Below are 15,971 nucleotides of genomic sequence, written 5' to 3' on the forward strand. Positions count from 1 at the left end.
CAGTTGTTTACCAACGTCAACGTTTTTAAAAGCAAACAATTATGCTAAGTCAAATAGCTGCAAATAAACATACACGTGGACAGTGTACAAAAACCTGACTTCACCGAGTGCAGATATTTCATCAAACTAAGACAGCTAGTAACAAACAGGGCAAGAAGGCAAGAATATATTTTAAAGTATTTTGGTAAAGAGAGATTTATGTAGACAAAAATAGATCATTAAAACACTAAAGGCCGTGTAACTTACAAGGTTGCTCAGAAATTGAGATGAGAACCTCTTTAAAAAAAATGACCGTCACCAAAATATGTTTCGACATTCCAAAGATGTAAAGAGGAAGTAAAAGCAAAACATGTTCAGACCTGACCTTAGTCATATCAACACAGACCATCAGGCCAAATTTCATTACAAGTCTCTTAAAACCATTACTTCTGAAATGACAGAACTGTAACCACACAGGGTTGACATGAATTGGTGTAGAATTCTTTCCTATACAGTCATTGTTATGCTGTTTCTACAAACAGGGAAGACACACTATATGACAAAGTAAGTGTGGCAGTCTTTAAGCTATCCTAAATAAATTGCGTAGGGTACAGTTAAAGCAAACTTCTTAATGTAGGAGTTGAAAATTATTAGCTAACAAAGTCACTTGTAGCTTTGTGGAAAAGCAAGTTGAAAATAAATTAATGTTATTGTGTTTGTTAGAGGAACTGAAATGTTACAAATATTTTCCCTTGCAGTGAATGGGATGCGGCAGAAATGATTGTTTATCCTGCATTTGTGTTTCTATTGGAAGCTTTACTTTTGATGGAGCACAGGTGGACAACCATGTTACTTTTTGCTCGGGTAAGTAAACAACTTCCTAAAAAGTTTTTCGAAGTCAGATGTAGACCTAGATCTACAAACGACATATCATAGACAAATGTTCGAGTAAGAGGTGTGGTTTTGATTGACAACAACAAGTGCTGGTAATGGAAATATTTTGTTTTAAAGCTGGCGCAACTGATGGATATCTACGCAATAAAAGTGGTAATTCGACAACATATGACACGTCATGTGATGGCAAAACTTCTAACAGCTCAGGTGATAAGACTTTACTTTGAAACCACACGTCAGGTTCTTTTTTGTAAAGAAAACCACTGAGAGAATTAATATTTGGTTAATTTAGATTGGTTTTGCATCGTTATGTGGTTTGCTCATACCTAACACCTTGTTGAAAATACCTGGTAAAACAAGGGATGAAGAACTGCGATCCATCAGATGTACGGCAACATTTGTAACCCTCTCTATTGTAAGTATTTATCAGCAAACATATTCTTATAACAATAAGGCAAAATTGATTCATTTACCCATTTACAGCAAGTTTTTTAGTTGCTAGAGGCTGCCTTCACGAAATATGACAGCAAAAATATGGGAACATTCTTCTCTACAGTTGGTTTACCAATTATAGTACTGGTTCTTATTTTATTCCTTATCTCCAAACAACTACATCAGGGTATGAATAAGAAATAGTTCATAAAAACAGGAATAAATTTAACTAATGAATTCAGATTTTATTATAGTTGTGAGAAAAATTGTAATATTTCTGCCCCTAATACATGTGCAGGGGTTTATTTTTTTTGTGCTCAGCAGAAAGAACATCGATGCATGAAAGAAACACCATCAACATATTTATGTCGGGACTTGGATTACTAGCAACTGTGAATCTTTTAGGACCAAACACTATGCAGCTTAACGTGCAAATAATTACAAAATATATTGGGACTTCTGTGTACATATTCACAAGCATGACTATGTTAACAAATCTGCATATGAATATGATACTGTGAAAGCTGATAATACTAATACTGTTGTTTTTACTTGTATAGTGCAGTGTTTTACCAAAAGTGTTGTAAGCTAATCGACGTATGTGCGTGCACTCAGGATATTGCTCATTGTTCAAAGTTCAATTTAAGCCTTCAACTTAAGTGCAAAACTGTATTGTTATAAACATACTGTAAACAAGCCAAGTGCAGTATGGCTTGTTTAGGATAGGATGGATTACCATCCTAAAAGCCATCATAGACATAGTAAGAATACAACATGTACTGTAGGTATCGTAGGTTTAATTCTTTTCTGACTCAATTGAAATATTCATGGATTTGGTGTTATTTTTACAAAAATTGGCATTATTTTTATAAGGTTTGATGTAGTCTCATTATCATCATATCACATCATATCATCATCATCAACATATCATATCATCATCATCATCATATCATATCGTATCATCATATTTGGACTAGTTCATACATTGACTTTATTGTAACTTGCAACCTTGGATTTCCACAGTTTGCCTGTGCAATACCTAAGCTTGCCAAAATATTTGAATAGAATAAAATATACCCCAATAAAAGATTTTGAATTATTTGCAACAATAATGTGGAGAGAGGTCATAAAATTTCAACAGCCTATTCAGTTGACCAGAACAAAATTAATAAATGAGACTTAGAAAGATTTCTTTCTTTGTGTTAGTAACTCAGTAACAGCTTTATATATATATTGTAAATATGCCAGGAGTTTGCAAATTGAAACTAAAATTTGCAGAGATTAGGGGATACCAAGACAATAAAGTATTAGTGGAAATTCCAAATGATTTAAAACAGGGTTCTTATATTTTTTTAACCTGAACCCCTGAATACAATTTTTGATCGAGTACAAACCTAGTACAAACAAGCAAAAAACTGATTAAAAGCTCACAGTTGTCCTACCACAAAATGTACTTATGGTTGGTTTTTTATTAAGGTGCCCTTAAACTTGGGGCCGGACTTAACATGGATTCTTTTATTTTATTTTTCTGAAATTACTGGTAGCGCAAGCTCCACTAAGCAGCAGTAGCTTATGTGCCAATACTGCCAATATATATGACAGATTTAAGTTGTGACACCAATAAAAGTTCTTGACGGGAACATGATTTTCAGGTCCCACAGTAAAAAAGGTCCTCTTACTTCTTAACAGCACAACTCCCTAGCCAACAATTACTACAGCTATTACAAGCAACAGGAGTAAAAAAGTCTCAATCAAAACACAACCGCTTAAATATTTCATAAGATGGCCCTTACCTTGAATGAGTTGGTTTAGCAGACTGTGGTGGCGGCTGTATGACGGGACCTAATAACACACAAGCGGGGTAGAACATTGATGTGGAAAAATTGGCTTTGCACCAACACCAGCCGACCCACCTGCAATCTTTTCAACGTAGTTTGCAGGGAACCATCCATATTGGTTTTCACTTTTTGACCCAGCTAGCCAATCAGGTTCTGCGACTTGTGAGGTGTCAACCTATGCAACAAACAACGTTTGAATCTCTAAAGTAACAAAAGAGGAAATTTTCTGGTTTTATTTAATTTTTGTTTTGATGGTCAGTATTTACAGGATCAATTAGAACATGTCTTCTTGATGACTATATTTAAACATGTGCACAACCTTAAATTTGTACGGAATAAAATATAAGCCTTTTTTTTATTGAGCTAAGGCAGGTGTCACCAAACTTTTTTCACAAAGGGCCAGATCATCATGAAAACTGACGTTCGCGGGCCAAATTCCAACTTTGTTCAATAGGCTACCATACAATAAGCTCATTTATGATTCAGTGAGGCGGGTCAGATCTGGCCAGCGGGCCGTAGTTTGGTGACCCCTGAGCTAAGGTACTGACTGTGACAATATCACCAATGTTGATTGACAGTTCATCAGCATTGCGGGCAGAAAAGTTGTACAAAGCTCGATATTTCACAAGATTTGCAGGATCTACAATAACGGACCAAAATTTTCATCTTTCAGGCACAAAACATAATATGGAAAAGTTATGAAAAAATTAAAAAAGCCTTTTTTTCTGACCTTTCGAAAGCACCAGTTGAAAGCCACGACCTTGACCGGGTTTTGCCGTGGCTGCACTAGCGGTGGCAGCAACACCGGCAGATGCTTGCTGTTGTTTTTGTTTCAACCTCTCCTGTTGCATTTCAGCAATCTTTCGCTTAATTTCTGCCTTCTTCACCTCATCTTCAGCAGCTGGAAGCCAATAGAATTATGATTAGATGTAAAAACAGTTACAGATCTTAGAACATAAGACTTTCAGAAACCAAAGCATAGATAACGAACATAGACAAGCACAATCGAAAAAGCAATGTTTCAACATTTAATAACGTATTTAGTTTATACACGTACAGTCGTACACACTACACATACTCTGGTGAGTTTTGTAAACAAAGCTTACCTTTTGCTCTTGCTTCTTCTTCCTTTTTTTTAGCCTCTTCCTCTTCCTGTCTCTTTCTTCTCTCTGCTTCTTCAGCCATTCTTTTCCTTTCCTTTTCAGCTTTCTTCAAAGGTAAAAACAGACATGTGAAAAAAACTAAATGCAATCTGTAGTTCAGTTCCCGACCGGGGAGCCGCGTTCAATGAATGCATGTATAAAACTTGCTGGGCTTAGTACTTCTAACAAGTGTCAAAAGTTCAGAAACAGCTGCGTTAGGATAACTGTGACAGGCAAAAATGGCATTTTATGTACGAAAAGGATATTCTTCAAATAGATAAGTATGCAAGAAACCTTGCAACAACCCAAACTAACTTTTTGTAAATGCTTTCTCGATGTTACAAACTTAATGAATTAACTTGTGTTGGCTTGATTCAAGCCCCCTTTCAGGTTGACGTCAAACAGATGTTTGATGCTACATGATTCAAGTCACAAAAATTGACTTGGGAACAAGACTGCATGTATTCTATTCCATCGGTGTGGCAAGTAGCAGAAAGTATGACAATAGCATACATACCTCTTGTAACTCCCTCATCTTCTTAACTCCTTCCTCTCTTTGTCTCTTCTCAGACTCCTGGCGTCTCAGAAGAGCAGCTGATGCAAGTTTCTCCTGTTGTCTGTACAAATTGAGAGCATTTATTATTATATTTTTCACATTAACTCCAACGTTATCAGTTATTTATAGGTAGCCCTTATGTATAAACCACACAAAGGAATTACTGAGTGTAAAAGAAATGGCTACAACAGTCCTTCGGAAAGATCACGCTACTCAAAGAAACATATAGGAAAAGGAGCAGAAAAAGGAGTGAATTAAAAGATATAGTCAGAATAGGTTTAACACACGTTAGGCATTGATATACATTACAATTTAAAGTAACAGAAATTTCTAACGATAAAAAACATACAAAATGTCAGTTCAGCTAATCATGTTGCATTCGAGTTACTTTTTATTTTCTTCCATGGAGCTCTTCCGTGTGATTGTCATCTCCTTCTTCCTCCTGGCATCTTGTAAATCTCGGATCTTGTCCTGCTGGATGCGGTTGAGCCTCTCCATCTCCAGCGCCTGTTTGCTCAGGTCCTCTCTAAGATTCTGCCCAAAACAAAAAAAATGATTTGCATAGAATCAATTGAAAGAAGTCACACAAGTCTCTTAATAGTGTTGCTTTGTCAATGGATGATACTGTTACTGTAATGAAGCCTAAAATAACGGTTATCAGAAACCCAAGAATCGATAAATTAAATTGTTATTTAATAAGTAATTGATAAATCATCAAAAACAAGGTCAACAGCAAAGTGGCAAGTCGTAGAACATGCAAACGTACGTTTAACTGTGAATTAAGAAGAACAAGCTCAGAGGCAAATTTCGATTTTTCATCTTCAGTTTCTTGCAGTTGTGTGCGAAGTCTTTGAAGCGTGAATACTTTGCTCTGGTAATCTCGTTGCATTGGTTGCAAGCCACCATCTGTATCATATCTCCATGTATTAAGTTTGTATGGAATACTTCAGATATTTTTATAGAATACTTTAATACATTGTTTCCTGTTTCATTATTCTGAAAACATCAGCCATCTGACACAATGATATGGGTTAAAAAACTGATTTGAATTAATGAGATTCCAGTGTATATACTTGGAATGGAGTAAAACAGTCACTAAACAGAAAATTTTTCGAAACTTTACAAAACTACATGACAACTATATGACAACTGCAGCCTTTAGCAACATGCCTATACGCTGGTCGTTTATATGTAAATAGTAAACATTCATTTAAAAAATGGTGGTACTAAAGTCAAAACAAATATACCAGAAAATTATAAGCATTTAACAATTTGTCCATCGTTTACTAGCCCCACCCACAATCAAATAAAACATATAAGTAATTTAAACTGTTTTATTTATGTGATATTTGGCTTGATCAAATTTGTTGATTCAAATGACACATGTGATAGTGCATCATGCTGCTTTCAGGAAGTAAGAAGCAAAGTGGTTGTAACATTAGTCAAACAACGACACGTGTTTCGACAATTTGAAACATCCTATCTCCTTGGTTCCAAGCTAAATCATGAGAGTAGCTGACAACATTTTAAGAGACAAACACTTCATTTCTAAGTGAACACGCCGCAAGAACATCTAGACAATTTTAGCATATACGTTACCAGCAGCGGAGTTTCCTTTGAACTGAACTCTTTCAGTCAATTTCTGTTTCTCCGGAGTCAGGGCATTAAATTGCTGATGAAACAGCTGAAAAAAATAAAAATTAATTAATAGAAATAGTGGACCCTATTATTGACAAAGCGGTGGTTTTCAACAGGGATGCCATTTGCAGAGGTCCCACATAGTAATGCCTTATGTCTTCCTTTTATGTTGACGCACAGTTTCCAATTGAAATTAAAGGTATTTTGCTTTGTAACCTTACTTTATGCCATGCTAGGTTGGTAGATCTCTATATACTGCAAACAAATATCCAGACATGCATGTCCATACGTGGTTTGGTAATTTAATTTAATCACATTTGATCATAAACCATCAACATTTTGCTTAATTTTAGTCCATTTATAACAGAAATGCTTATTTTCGCCAAAAACATACATTGTACCTAGTCGTATGAATCCTATGTTACAGATAAAAAAGATTGGCTCGGAATTAAGATAACAGCAGCTGGATGAGATAGGATAAGGATGAGATAGGATAGATAAGATAACTGGTGAGCAAACTCCAATTAACCCTAACCAGATGTTAAGTACAAAGGGTGGTACTAAGGGGTGTCACAACAACATAGAGTTGAAAAGCACTGGGAAATATTAAACAAGAAACTACTTTACACGTCCGAAATGCTGCTCTAAATAGTTAGTGGCCTGGTTATGGCGCTTTAACTACCATGACAAGTCAGAAAAAGTATCACCTCCATTTGTTGTTGTTGAGCCTGAACCAGCGTGTGTTTTAATTCCCTCTGCTTATTCATAATCTTGAGTTCATCCGTGTGTTCTTTGAGGCGAGTTTCAACGTCTTTCACTCGCTGTTGTAACTGAGATTTCTTTTCTCGCTGCAATAGGATGCGGAAAGAGTTTTAGTAAAACGTTAATGGAAAAACCAATTTGTGTAATGGTGTTGAGGATGAAATACGAGAATTTTAAGCACAACTGTACAAGTATATGGTAATCTGTGGTCTGTATTCTACTATCCAACTGAGAATCTGGATAAGTAATCATGAAATATATCATTGTTTTTTTTTATGAGAAAACTTCACTGAAAAGAGTTTCACGTAACACTTCAGCCTCGCAGTGAAGGGCAAATTCGAATTTAAGCCTATGGATAAACATCAGAAATGTCCTGCTCATCACACAATCCTAATTAAAACCTTGCGAGACTCACATTATTAACCAGAAATGTTGACTGTACAAATCAGAAAGATGATATGGGTATGGGATATTGTTATAAATATAACTGACACATCCGTGTGGTCCAACAACAATGAATACGTAAAATTGCACTCACGTGAGAGCTGAGCTCAACATCCAAAGTTTTTGTTTTGGCTTGAAGGCTCATAACGAGCTCTTGCTCTCTCAGTTTGTGCTGAAGGAGCTCTTTCCTTCGTATTCTTCGAAGAAAAAGAAACATTCAAAGAATAGACGGTGTTTGGCATAACTTTACTAAAACCAAATTATAACACATTAGTAAGTTAAATATGAACCTTTCCCATTCTAGCTGTCGTTGTCTTTCCATTTCTCGTTGCGCAGCTTCCTTTTGTTCAATCGCTTTTCGACGCTGTTCTTCTTTCTCTCGTTCCACAGCTCGTTGTCGCTCCAGCTGTCTCTCCAGCTGCTCCTGCCGTTTCCGCTCCTGCTCCAACCTGGAATTTGAATAAAAAGAAAAATTATAAAAAATCCTCAATGTAGAGTTGTAGTCATAACTATTAATTTGAAGTCCAATACATGATAATAATAGGCGAGTAGGGGTCCCTGAAGAAAGCTTTTTTAAGTTGTCAGTCGATAGACTCTGCCAAGCTAAGTTGAATCATATAAAAGGGAGCTAAAATCATTGTAAATTTGGTTTTGGGCATAAGCAGCAGCAGTTGAAGCCTTTCAACCTTCTAACGTTTTTAAATATTCAACTGACAAAAAGAAAAACATCCCCTAACGTGAAAGAAGAATCTTTACAGGAAATAGAGACAACAACACCAAATAAGTTGCCTTTTGAGGGACAGAAGAAAGAAGTACAAAATAAAGTAGGTAAAGTGTCACATCACGGCAAAGCATGAGAGATATGGTCAACACGTAATGCAAACAAAAAAATCACAAGTGCAGAGAATGGTGGATACTTTGTCAAACAACGGAGTAATACATAACTAACTAACTAACATAACTGGTCCTTTCTCATTTAATAAGGATGGTGATTTAAGAGCTCACAGAAAGCAATGCTGGATAGTTTTAATTTCCATGTCTATGTGCAATCTTTATCAGTGAAAAAGTCTATCATAAACAGCGGATTTCTGATTTTTGAAATACAGTCGAATCCGCTTAATTCGGACACCGGATAACCCGGACAACCGCTTTATTCGGCCAAAATGCTCGGGAACGGAACAAAAGTAAAAATTGAACGTAAAAAACTCCCGTTAATTCGGACAATTCTCCGCTTAATTCGGACACAGGTTCGCAATTCCTATCGTTACATCGTTAGGTTATGAAACAATAAACAGTACTTGGTTGGTTTTAACACAAGATGCAATTGCATTATGAGTGATGATGGTGAAACAATGACGATTAATGCGGTAACAATCGACAATGAATTCATATAACGCCGTGCCAGCTTCATAGTCGCTTTTACTTCGGTACCATTGCGACCATCTTGTAGAACAGAATGGTACAGAAAAGTTTAGAAGAAAAAGTGAAATTGCTCACTAAAGTAAACGAAGAAAAAAATGACGACGCATCCTTGACAGTTCGGCAGTTAGTTGCGTTGGTGGGGATATCAAAACGTACTTTGCAAGATTTGCAGAAAAATGATGCAAATCTGCGTGAACAACGTGAAGAGACTATGCTTCGTGGACGAGGACGAGACGAGACAGAGGAAGCGGCTCAGAATGTGCGTTTTATGCGTACTCATTTACTCGTACTCTTGTGCGTTTTATGCGATCAGTGCCAATTACTGCAGTATGGCGCAGGTGCAATTCATTTATTACGCAACAGTACAGTATTTTAAATGCGTTGTTTGCCTTTACGCATGACCATGAAATGAACAATCGATTTTCCGCTTAATTCGGACAAAGCCGTTTCTCCGCTTAATTCGGCCAAAAGTGAGCGGAACCAAAGTGTCCGAATTAAGCGGAGTCGACTGTATTCCTATATGAGTCTTATTTACCTCTCTTTTTCCCTTTTTTCTCGTTGCTCTTTTTCTTTTTGTTCCAGTCTTTCTCTCTCTTTCTGTTGGCTTTCCCTAGAAGCAGAAAATAAATTATTGCTTTACAATCTTATTGACAAACGAATATTTCGCAGACGATTTAACTTAGATGTTAACTATCTTATGCAATTTTATTCTTTCAAACACGTGTTTTAGATCAGTAAATCAAGTGATTGTCAATGAAGTCAGTGAGTGGCCGACTTAAAAACAGTTATAGCAAACATATGCTTAACTTTACAATTATAAGTCACAAAACTTTGAAATAAATCGTACAGAAGTGCAAGTCTTCTCTTTTCTAGCTCAAGATTCCCTTTTTGGAAATTATCTCGGCGCTTATCCTCAAACGTTGAAAATATATTATTGTCACTTTTGGATTCTTCAGTCTGTAACAAATGAAGCATATACAGCACACAACACCAAAATCTCAATGTAAAATTTCACACAAAATCCTTTATTTGAATTTCAATATTTCTGCAATGTACTGATTTCAAGGACTCACCTTGATTGCTTCCATCTGGGTGAGGGGGGTAAGCAGACCCAACTGGCCAATAATTGCTGGTGCTTGTGAAGTTGAATGCATCGTGCGGTAGGATGGAGGTATTAAGTGTTGGGGAAGAACTGTTGGTAATGTTGAGCCTAAAACATTTGTTACATTCACGTTTATCTAAATGATGTATATTCTATACGGCTCGAAAAGCAACTTGGTGTTTAAAACATTTTTACTCATTTTGGAGGACAATCACCAAGATAAATGCTGGTAATAAACTAATAATGAAACATTGTAAAGTTGGTTTCGATGTAACACATTCGAAGTTATTCCTCCAAGACATAGGAAAACATCTCACCTGACTTGGCCATATCTGACAGGTGCATGGCGAGCACAAATTCTTCTTGAGACAATTTACCATCGTTGTCTATGTCACTGAGCTGCCATATTTTTGCTAAAGTCATTTGCGGCAAGCCAGTGCCACTTAGTACGTGCCGAGCTTGCATGCCTATATATATAAAACCAATTATGCCATAAATAAGTGTATGTTCATTGTTTGGTGAGCAAGTTGAATTAAACAGTGTCATGAATTACTGGAAAAAGTGGATTGATTAGAGAGTAATTAAGTGGAGCAAAAAATGTATTAAAAGTGTACAAAGATTATTATGAAGGAATTACACAAGAAAAAGAGACAAATTAGGTGCAGAAATATAGAATATGAAACTAGAAGGCTTTGTATTGATATCTGCACATATTGCATTTTATAAGATGACAGGTCTTACTTGATAAATAACCACTTTTTGTTCGGTCATTTGCATTAAAAACTTGGTTGTATTTCAATTTTGAGGCTTTAGGTACCGACCATTCTTGACTTGTTGATGATCTGTAAAATATAATTCAAAACTGCGTAATCTATGGCTTGAGAAAAAAAAAGTGTTTGGACACAAGACTGAAATGATATCAACCAGAATGATAAATACCTCACAGATGTTGTGGAACTAGATGCAGAGGTTGAAGAATTTGGATTAAAACCTTTAAAATCGAAATAAAACAATAACTCAAATATCAAAAAGTCAAGACTGTGGTAAGTTTATTACAGAAATATTACTCTATAACCAGGATATGCTTTATAACCAGCCCCTCGTATGTGCCCTTTCAAAACCACTACTAGTACATATCTTTTAAGTTAAGGAAATCTTTATTACCACCACTTTGTGCCGGCTGTGTAGTGTTCATGGTACTAGAACCGCCATTGGACAAAGTCGGCTGTGTTAAGCTGCTTATGCCTGTTGTAGTACCTGCAATGTAAATTTGAATGATTATAAACTGATAATGCAGAACTTTACAAGTTAAAATTAACATAAATGTATATATATTTCGATAAATGTATATATATTTAGGATGCGATATTACGGTCCACACAAATGAACCCCAAGTATATTCGTATCATCACATAACAATTAAAGTTTATCAATATATTGCCCAGTTTGTCATACATCATAATATTCTTATTGCATTCGCCAAACAATCAGCTTTATTTTAAAAAAAAAAGGATAAAATGGCAATTGAGAACACAGAAGCGTTTGGTAAATGATATTTTTATTGTTAGAAATGTTGTCTCTGCTTAAGCGGAGCTCCCAAACTCTATCATTCTTTCTCACCAAACTTGACAAATCTCTAGGTTGTACTGTATTACCATAGTTAGTGTATGTGTTATCCTGAATTGTCTACTTTGCGATATTTAGCATATCTATTGAGGTTTGGGTTCATATCAGCTTGTCCTTATTACATATGCCTCCACATGAAAGAATTTAAGATTAGTTGATACTGCACAGCAGAAGCATGTTATTTGGGGTGAGTTGTAAACCCAGTTAAATGAAGGTAAACCACAATACAACACCATTAAAACATGAAGGCCTACCAAAACCAGTCGTGCCGTAGGTGGTTTGTTTCATTGATGCTGGTAAAGTGGCAGGTAACATCACACCCTGCAGCTGCAATTTAATCAACTTCATGGCAATGGCAAATTCAAGTTTGTCCATCTTGCCATCTCCAGTGAAATCAGCTAATTCCCTTCAATGAGGCATTTATAGCGTAAATATTAACATGTAAGTGTATAAAATGAACATATTTGCTGAATTACAAAGCAAAATTAGCTTATTATGACTTGTTAGTATCTTAGCAATATCATCATAAGTAATGTTGTTTTATATACCAAATTTGTCCAAGAACAGGAGGCGGCAAATTAGACTGAAGGAAAAAATTTCGTGCTTGATCCCCTCTCAAAAATCCATTAACTGGCTGCAAATTGTTGAATTGTTGATCATAGTTGCCACGTTCCTGTGCAGTGATTGTCCATTGTGCATTTCCAGCAACTACAAACATTTACCGGTATCAAAAATACTGGGCTAAATAGGCAAAAAGCTTAAGTAATTATTTGATATGTTAACTTGGTTAGTTATTTCAAAAAGCTTACTCACCAGGCTGAGCAAAGCCAGTTTGCATTCCACCAAATCCTGGAGCCATTGACATCATAAACTGAGCCATGTTACTTCCAAAATCAACTATACAATCGATACTATGTCACCATTTCACACATATAACGCAAATAATTTAAATTTATTGCCAACAAAACAGTTTAAACATTGTTGACATATTATATGTACATGATATTCTCTAATTCTGGCTGAAAAGTATTTGAACATATCTCTATAAATTGACAGGATAAGCTATACAATGAATGACCTCAGATAAAAATTTTGATTTATATACAGATATGTAATATATATATATTATTTTAGTTTTCAACCACTGATTTAACACTCAAAGTTGATACATTTTAAGACGGGTTACAAAGATCCATTCACTATCCATGTTTGGGCCAAGTAGGCCTATATACCGGTATGTAAGTAAAGGTTATTAAAAACTGTATAAAAGAAATAATTAAAAGAGACTATCAAGAATCAAGTGGTCTAGTACTAAAACTTGTCCAGTACCGATACAGAGTAAATATGGATTTGTTTTTGTAAGGCCCAAAGCAAGTTTCATGAAGGTTTTCAAAAATCATTTTCCTTCACACAAACAAAGCCTTGAAACAAATGCATGCATAGAATTTTACACAACGCAGCTGTAAAGGGGTATAATAGACAGTAACTGAGACTGTTAACCAGGGTAACATAGATTGAAGAGGTTAAAAACCACTGACATAAGATTCTTAGAATGCATGTTCTAACTTGGCGTTCTAATATCCAGAAATGTTTCCTTTGCTTATTATACTGTAAATTGGTATGTGCATTATAAAATTCGGCAAAGCAGTTGATAGGTTGATGAGTCTCCTAATGCACAAATAACACTCTACATTCTGCAGAATAACACTAATCTGTGAAAGTGTCTAGGCCTAGTAACAAACTTCAATAATGTCTGAAAGTGAGGAGGCAAAGAGTGGAGGTGATGAAGTAAATCGAAAATGCACAAAGTGCTTTTTATCATTTTTGTCTGAATACTTGTTTTGGAATTTGGGAAAATTAAGTTTTGAGGGTAGTTTCACCTGCTTTAGCCTAGCCTAGCGTAGGCTAGCATCCACTCAGCACTTTTATACTGGGCTAGGCTATAACCTACATATAATGATGAAATAGTGGCAGCTGTTTAAAATTTGTGTCTTTGCACGTAAGATTTCTCGTCGAAAACAGTCGTATTTCAAACATTCGGGCTTGTACGCCATACATTCCGCTATGGGCTACAAGCCCTTAGCAACTACTACAGGCTCTACTAGCCTATATAGACACTATAAACTTGCATCTAGTGCAGAAGTGCACGACCACAGTTTGTACACTAGACCCCAGCTACTCAAATTGTGGTGTCTTATGGTTGTGCACGTGCTGTATACTATACAGGCCTATAAACTCCGGTTTGGGAGTGGTGTTAGGCCTGTAGGCCTAAATAAGTTAATAGAAAACAACTGCATACTTCAGACTTGGCCAACCTTACCAAATGATGAATTTTCAAACCTGACTTGGCATAAGATGTGGCTCCTGCTTGACGTCTGTTTAAAAAAGAAAAAACGAAGTAAAAATACATTTTGTAAGATTCACTAAAACTAAACGATCGTTATCTACGGAATGCATTTGTGCAAATGAATTTGTAAAAGGAAAGGAACTGTTCTCTAAATAAAATGTTACTTCCACGGTTCCACCCATTTTTCTGGATATCATATTTTGATGCTTTTGATAGGGTATCTAATATGGCAAAGACTGAATGACCGCTCTGTTATTATCAGAGAACGCCACTTCAAGTCGGCGCCAGTTTTTGAGCCTATAAAAGTTTTAAACGTAGATTAAACGATTTTTTATGTTTAACGAGTTGCATGCAGTTGACTAAAAGATTTCAGTGAGTTTAAGCTACTTGAAACAATTCATTGGATCTAGGCTAAGTAGCCTACTGTTACTCTTGGCCTTATTAGGCTACTCCAGTATCGTGTAGTTACCGCTGTAGTAGGCTAAATCCATTATCGCTCAACACTAAAGGAATGTCGCGTCAGGTGTTAAGTTAAAGGGTTCCTATGTTGAACAAGTCTGTTTTCTTACATCTACACTGTACAGGCTTTCTGCCTTTTTTATGCTTTCACTAGCCTGAGTGTTTAATCAAGAATGTAAATCGTGGCTCCAGCGATGACGAATCATCGCCGGGTTTAAGTCTTGCAAAGACTTTCCTCAGTCTGAGGATAAAGATTTCCATACCATTTTCGATATTTGACATATGAAGCATATATCGCAGGGGTGGCCAAACTGCGGCTCTCGAGCCGCATGCGGCTCTTTAATGAATTTATCATTGTTGAATTAAACATGCATTTTCCCGGTCTAGACGAGTTGTTTGATCAGATTATGAAACAATGCGTTCTATCACACGTAGTAACAATGGACTCATTGTTAGTAATAATCAAATTACACACCAAAAAGTACATTATTGTACAGAAGTGTGCTAACTTGTACACTGTAGTTAAGTAAACTGTCAGATTGAATCTGTACGTCAGGGTTGACCTAGTTTTAAGTCTTGGTTACGGTTATACTAATAATTGCAAAAAGAGTTGGTGAAGCCAATAGCCAAGGTGGAGACTCATAGTATCACCACGCAGCATTAATGTTTATCAATAGCTACACTTCGATGTGAGTGAATAAATTCGTGTTTTTTATTGTGTTTGTGTTGTGGCTCTTTTAAAACTGGAATTTGTTATATGCGGCTCGAGCATGAAGCAGGTCTGGCCACCCCTGATATATCGACTTATATTAGAATTTCTATCTTGTTTAGGAGAGCGTAGAACTTAGCTCAAACAACGTCTTGTTTTTACGCCTATGTTCTGTGTAGCCTATGAAAGAAGGCCTACTGGCTTACAGGGATCTTTCAAATCGAAAAAGATTCGGATTTGTGAAAATACCTATAACAAATTTTAATATTCATGCGAAGCGACTCCAAACCTATAAAGTTAAGTTACCGTCCTTAGATCGAGTAAATATTCAACAAAAGTGTCGCAACCTTTTACCTGATAAATAAATGTTGGAGCTCAAAATGTTTTTTCACTTGAACTTGATAATAAATAAACTCACATCTCGTTACATAACATTCACTCGTTGGGTCCGATGCATTAACAAAACTTGTAAATACAATAAAGGAGTATTCGACCCAAATATGCCGTTAAGATTCGGATACGTGAGAATAGCAAAAATGTCGATATTCGTGCGTAATATTTAGATTCGTGTTCGATTCGGCACATCCCTAATAGCTTATACGTCTACATAAAAACTTATTA

The 15,971-nt window shown here is 36.0% G+C and overlaps 2 protein-coding genes across 3 annotated transcripts in view; one reads left to right on the forward strand and one right to left on the reverse strand.

The window, feature by feature from the left end:
* LOC143466135 (intersectin-1-like) overlaps nt 1-12,850 on the reverse strand; it is a 29,998-nt gene extending 17,148 nt beyond the window's left edge. The window contains exons 1-22 of the mRNA XM_076964753.1: nt 12,649-12,850; nt 12,384-12,543; nt 12,090-12,241; nt 11,374-11,466; nt 11,149-11,200; nt 10,951-11,051; nt 10,527-10,676; nt 10,181-10,317; nt 9,955-10,064; nt 9,643-9,717; nt 7,976-8,134; nt 7,780-7,882; nt 7,187-7,327; nt 6,441-6,525; nt 5,608-5,747; nt 5,230-5,375; nt 4,803-4,902; nt 4,250-4,352; nt 3,874-4,044; nt 3,692-3,783; nt 3,219-3,318; nt 3,099-3,147 (exon numbers count right to left, since the gene is read on the reverse strand). Of these exons, the coding sequence (XP_076820868.1) occupies nt 3,099-3,147; nt 3,219-3,318; nt 3,692-3,783; nt 3,874-4,044; nt 4,250-4,352; nt 4,803-4,902; nt 5,230-5,375; nt 5,608-5,747; nt 6,441-6,525; nt 7,187-7,327; nt 7,780-7,882; nt 7,976-8,134; nt 9,643-9,717; nt 9,955-10,064; nt 10,181-10,317; nt 10,527-10,676; nt 10,951-11,051; nt 11,149-11,200; nt 11,374-11,466; nt 12,090-12,241; nt 12,384-12,543; nt 12,649-12,715 (2,486 nt within the window). The 5' untranslated portion in view covers nt 12,716-12,850. The remainder of the gene's footprint in view (nt 1-3,098; nt 3,148-3,218; nt 3,319-3,691; nt 3,784-3,873; nt 4,045-4,249; nt 4,353-4,802; nt 4,903-5,229; nt 5,376-5,607; nt 5,748-6,440; nt 6,526-7,186; nt 7,328-7,779; nt 7,883-7,975; nt 8,135-9,642; nt 9,718-9,954; nt 10,065-10,180; nt 10,318-10,526; nt 10,677-10,950; nt 11,052-11,148; nt 11,201-11,373; nt 11,467-12,089; nt 12,242-12,383; nt 12,544-12,648) is intronic.
* Nucleotides 145-1,856, forward strand: LOC143466138 (uncharacterized). 2 transcript variants are annotated; one of them, XM_076964757.1, is made up of 6 exons: nt 145-543; nt 738-843; nt 991-1,080; nt 1,166-1,288; nt 1,369-1,492; nt 1,627-1,856. In XM_076964757.1, the coding sequence occupies exons 1-6, from the start codon at nt 464-466 to the stop codon at nt 1,824-1,826; spliced, it is 723 nt and encodes a 240-aa protein (XP_076820872.1). In that variant the 5' UTR covers nt 145-463; the 3' UTR covers nt 1,827-1,856. The 2 variants fall into 2 exon arrangements, with proteins under 2 accessions (XP_076820872.1, XP_076820873.1); XM_076964758.1 differs by having other exon boundaries at nt 150-543; nt 1,630-1,856.
* Nucleotides 12,851-15,971: the final 3,121 nt, after the last annotated feature.

The sequence above is a fragment of the Clavelina lepadiformis genome, chromosome 7, assembly GCF_947623445.1.
Source record: "Clavelina lepadiformis chromosome 7, kaClaLepa1.1, whole genome shotgun sequence".
NCBI classification, from domain to species: domain Eukaryota; kingdom Metazoa; phylum Chordata; class Ascidiacea; order Aplousobranchia; family Clavelinidae; genus Clavelina; species Clavelina lepadiformis.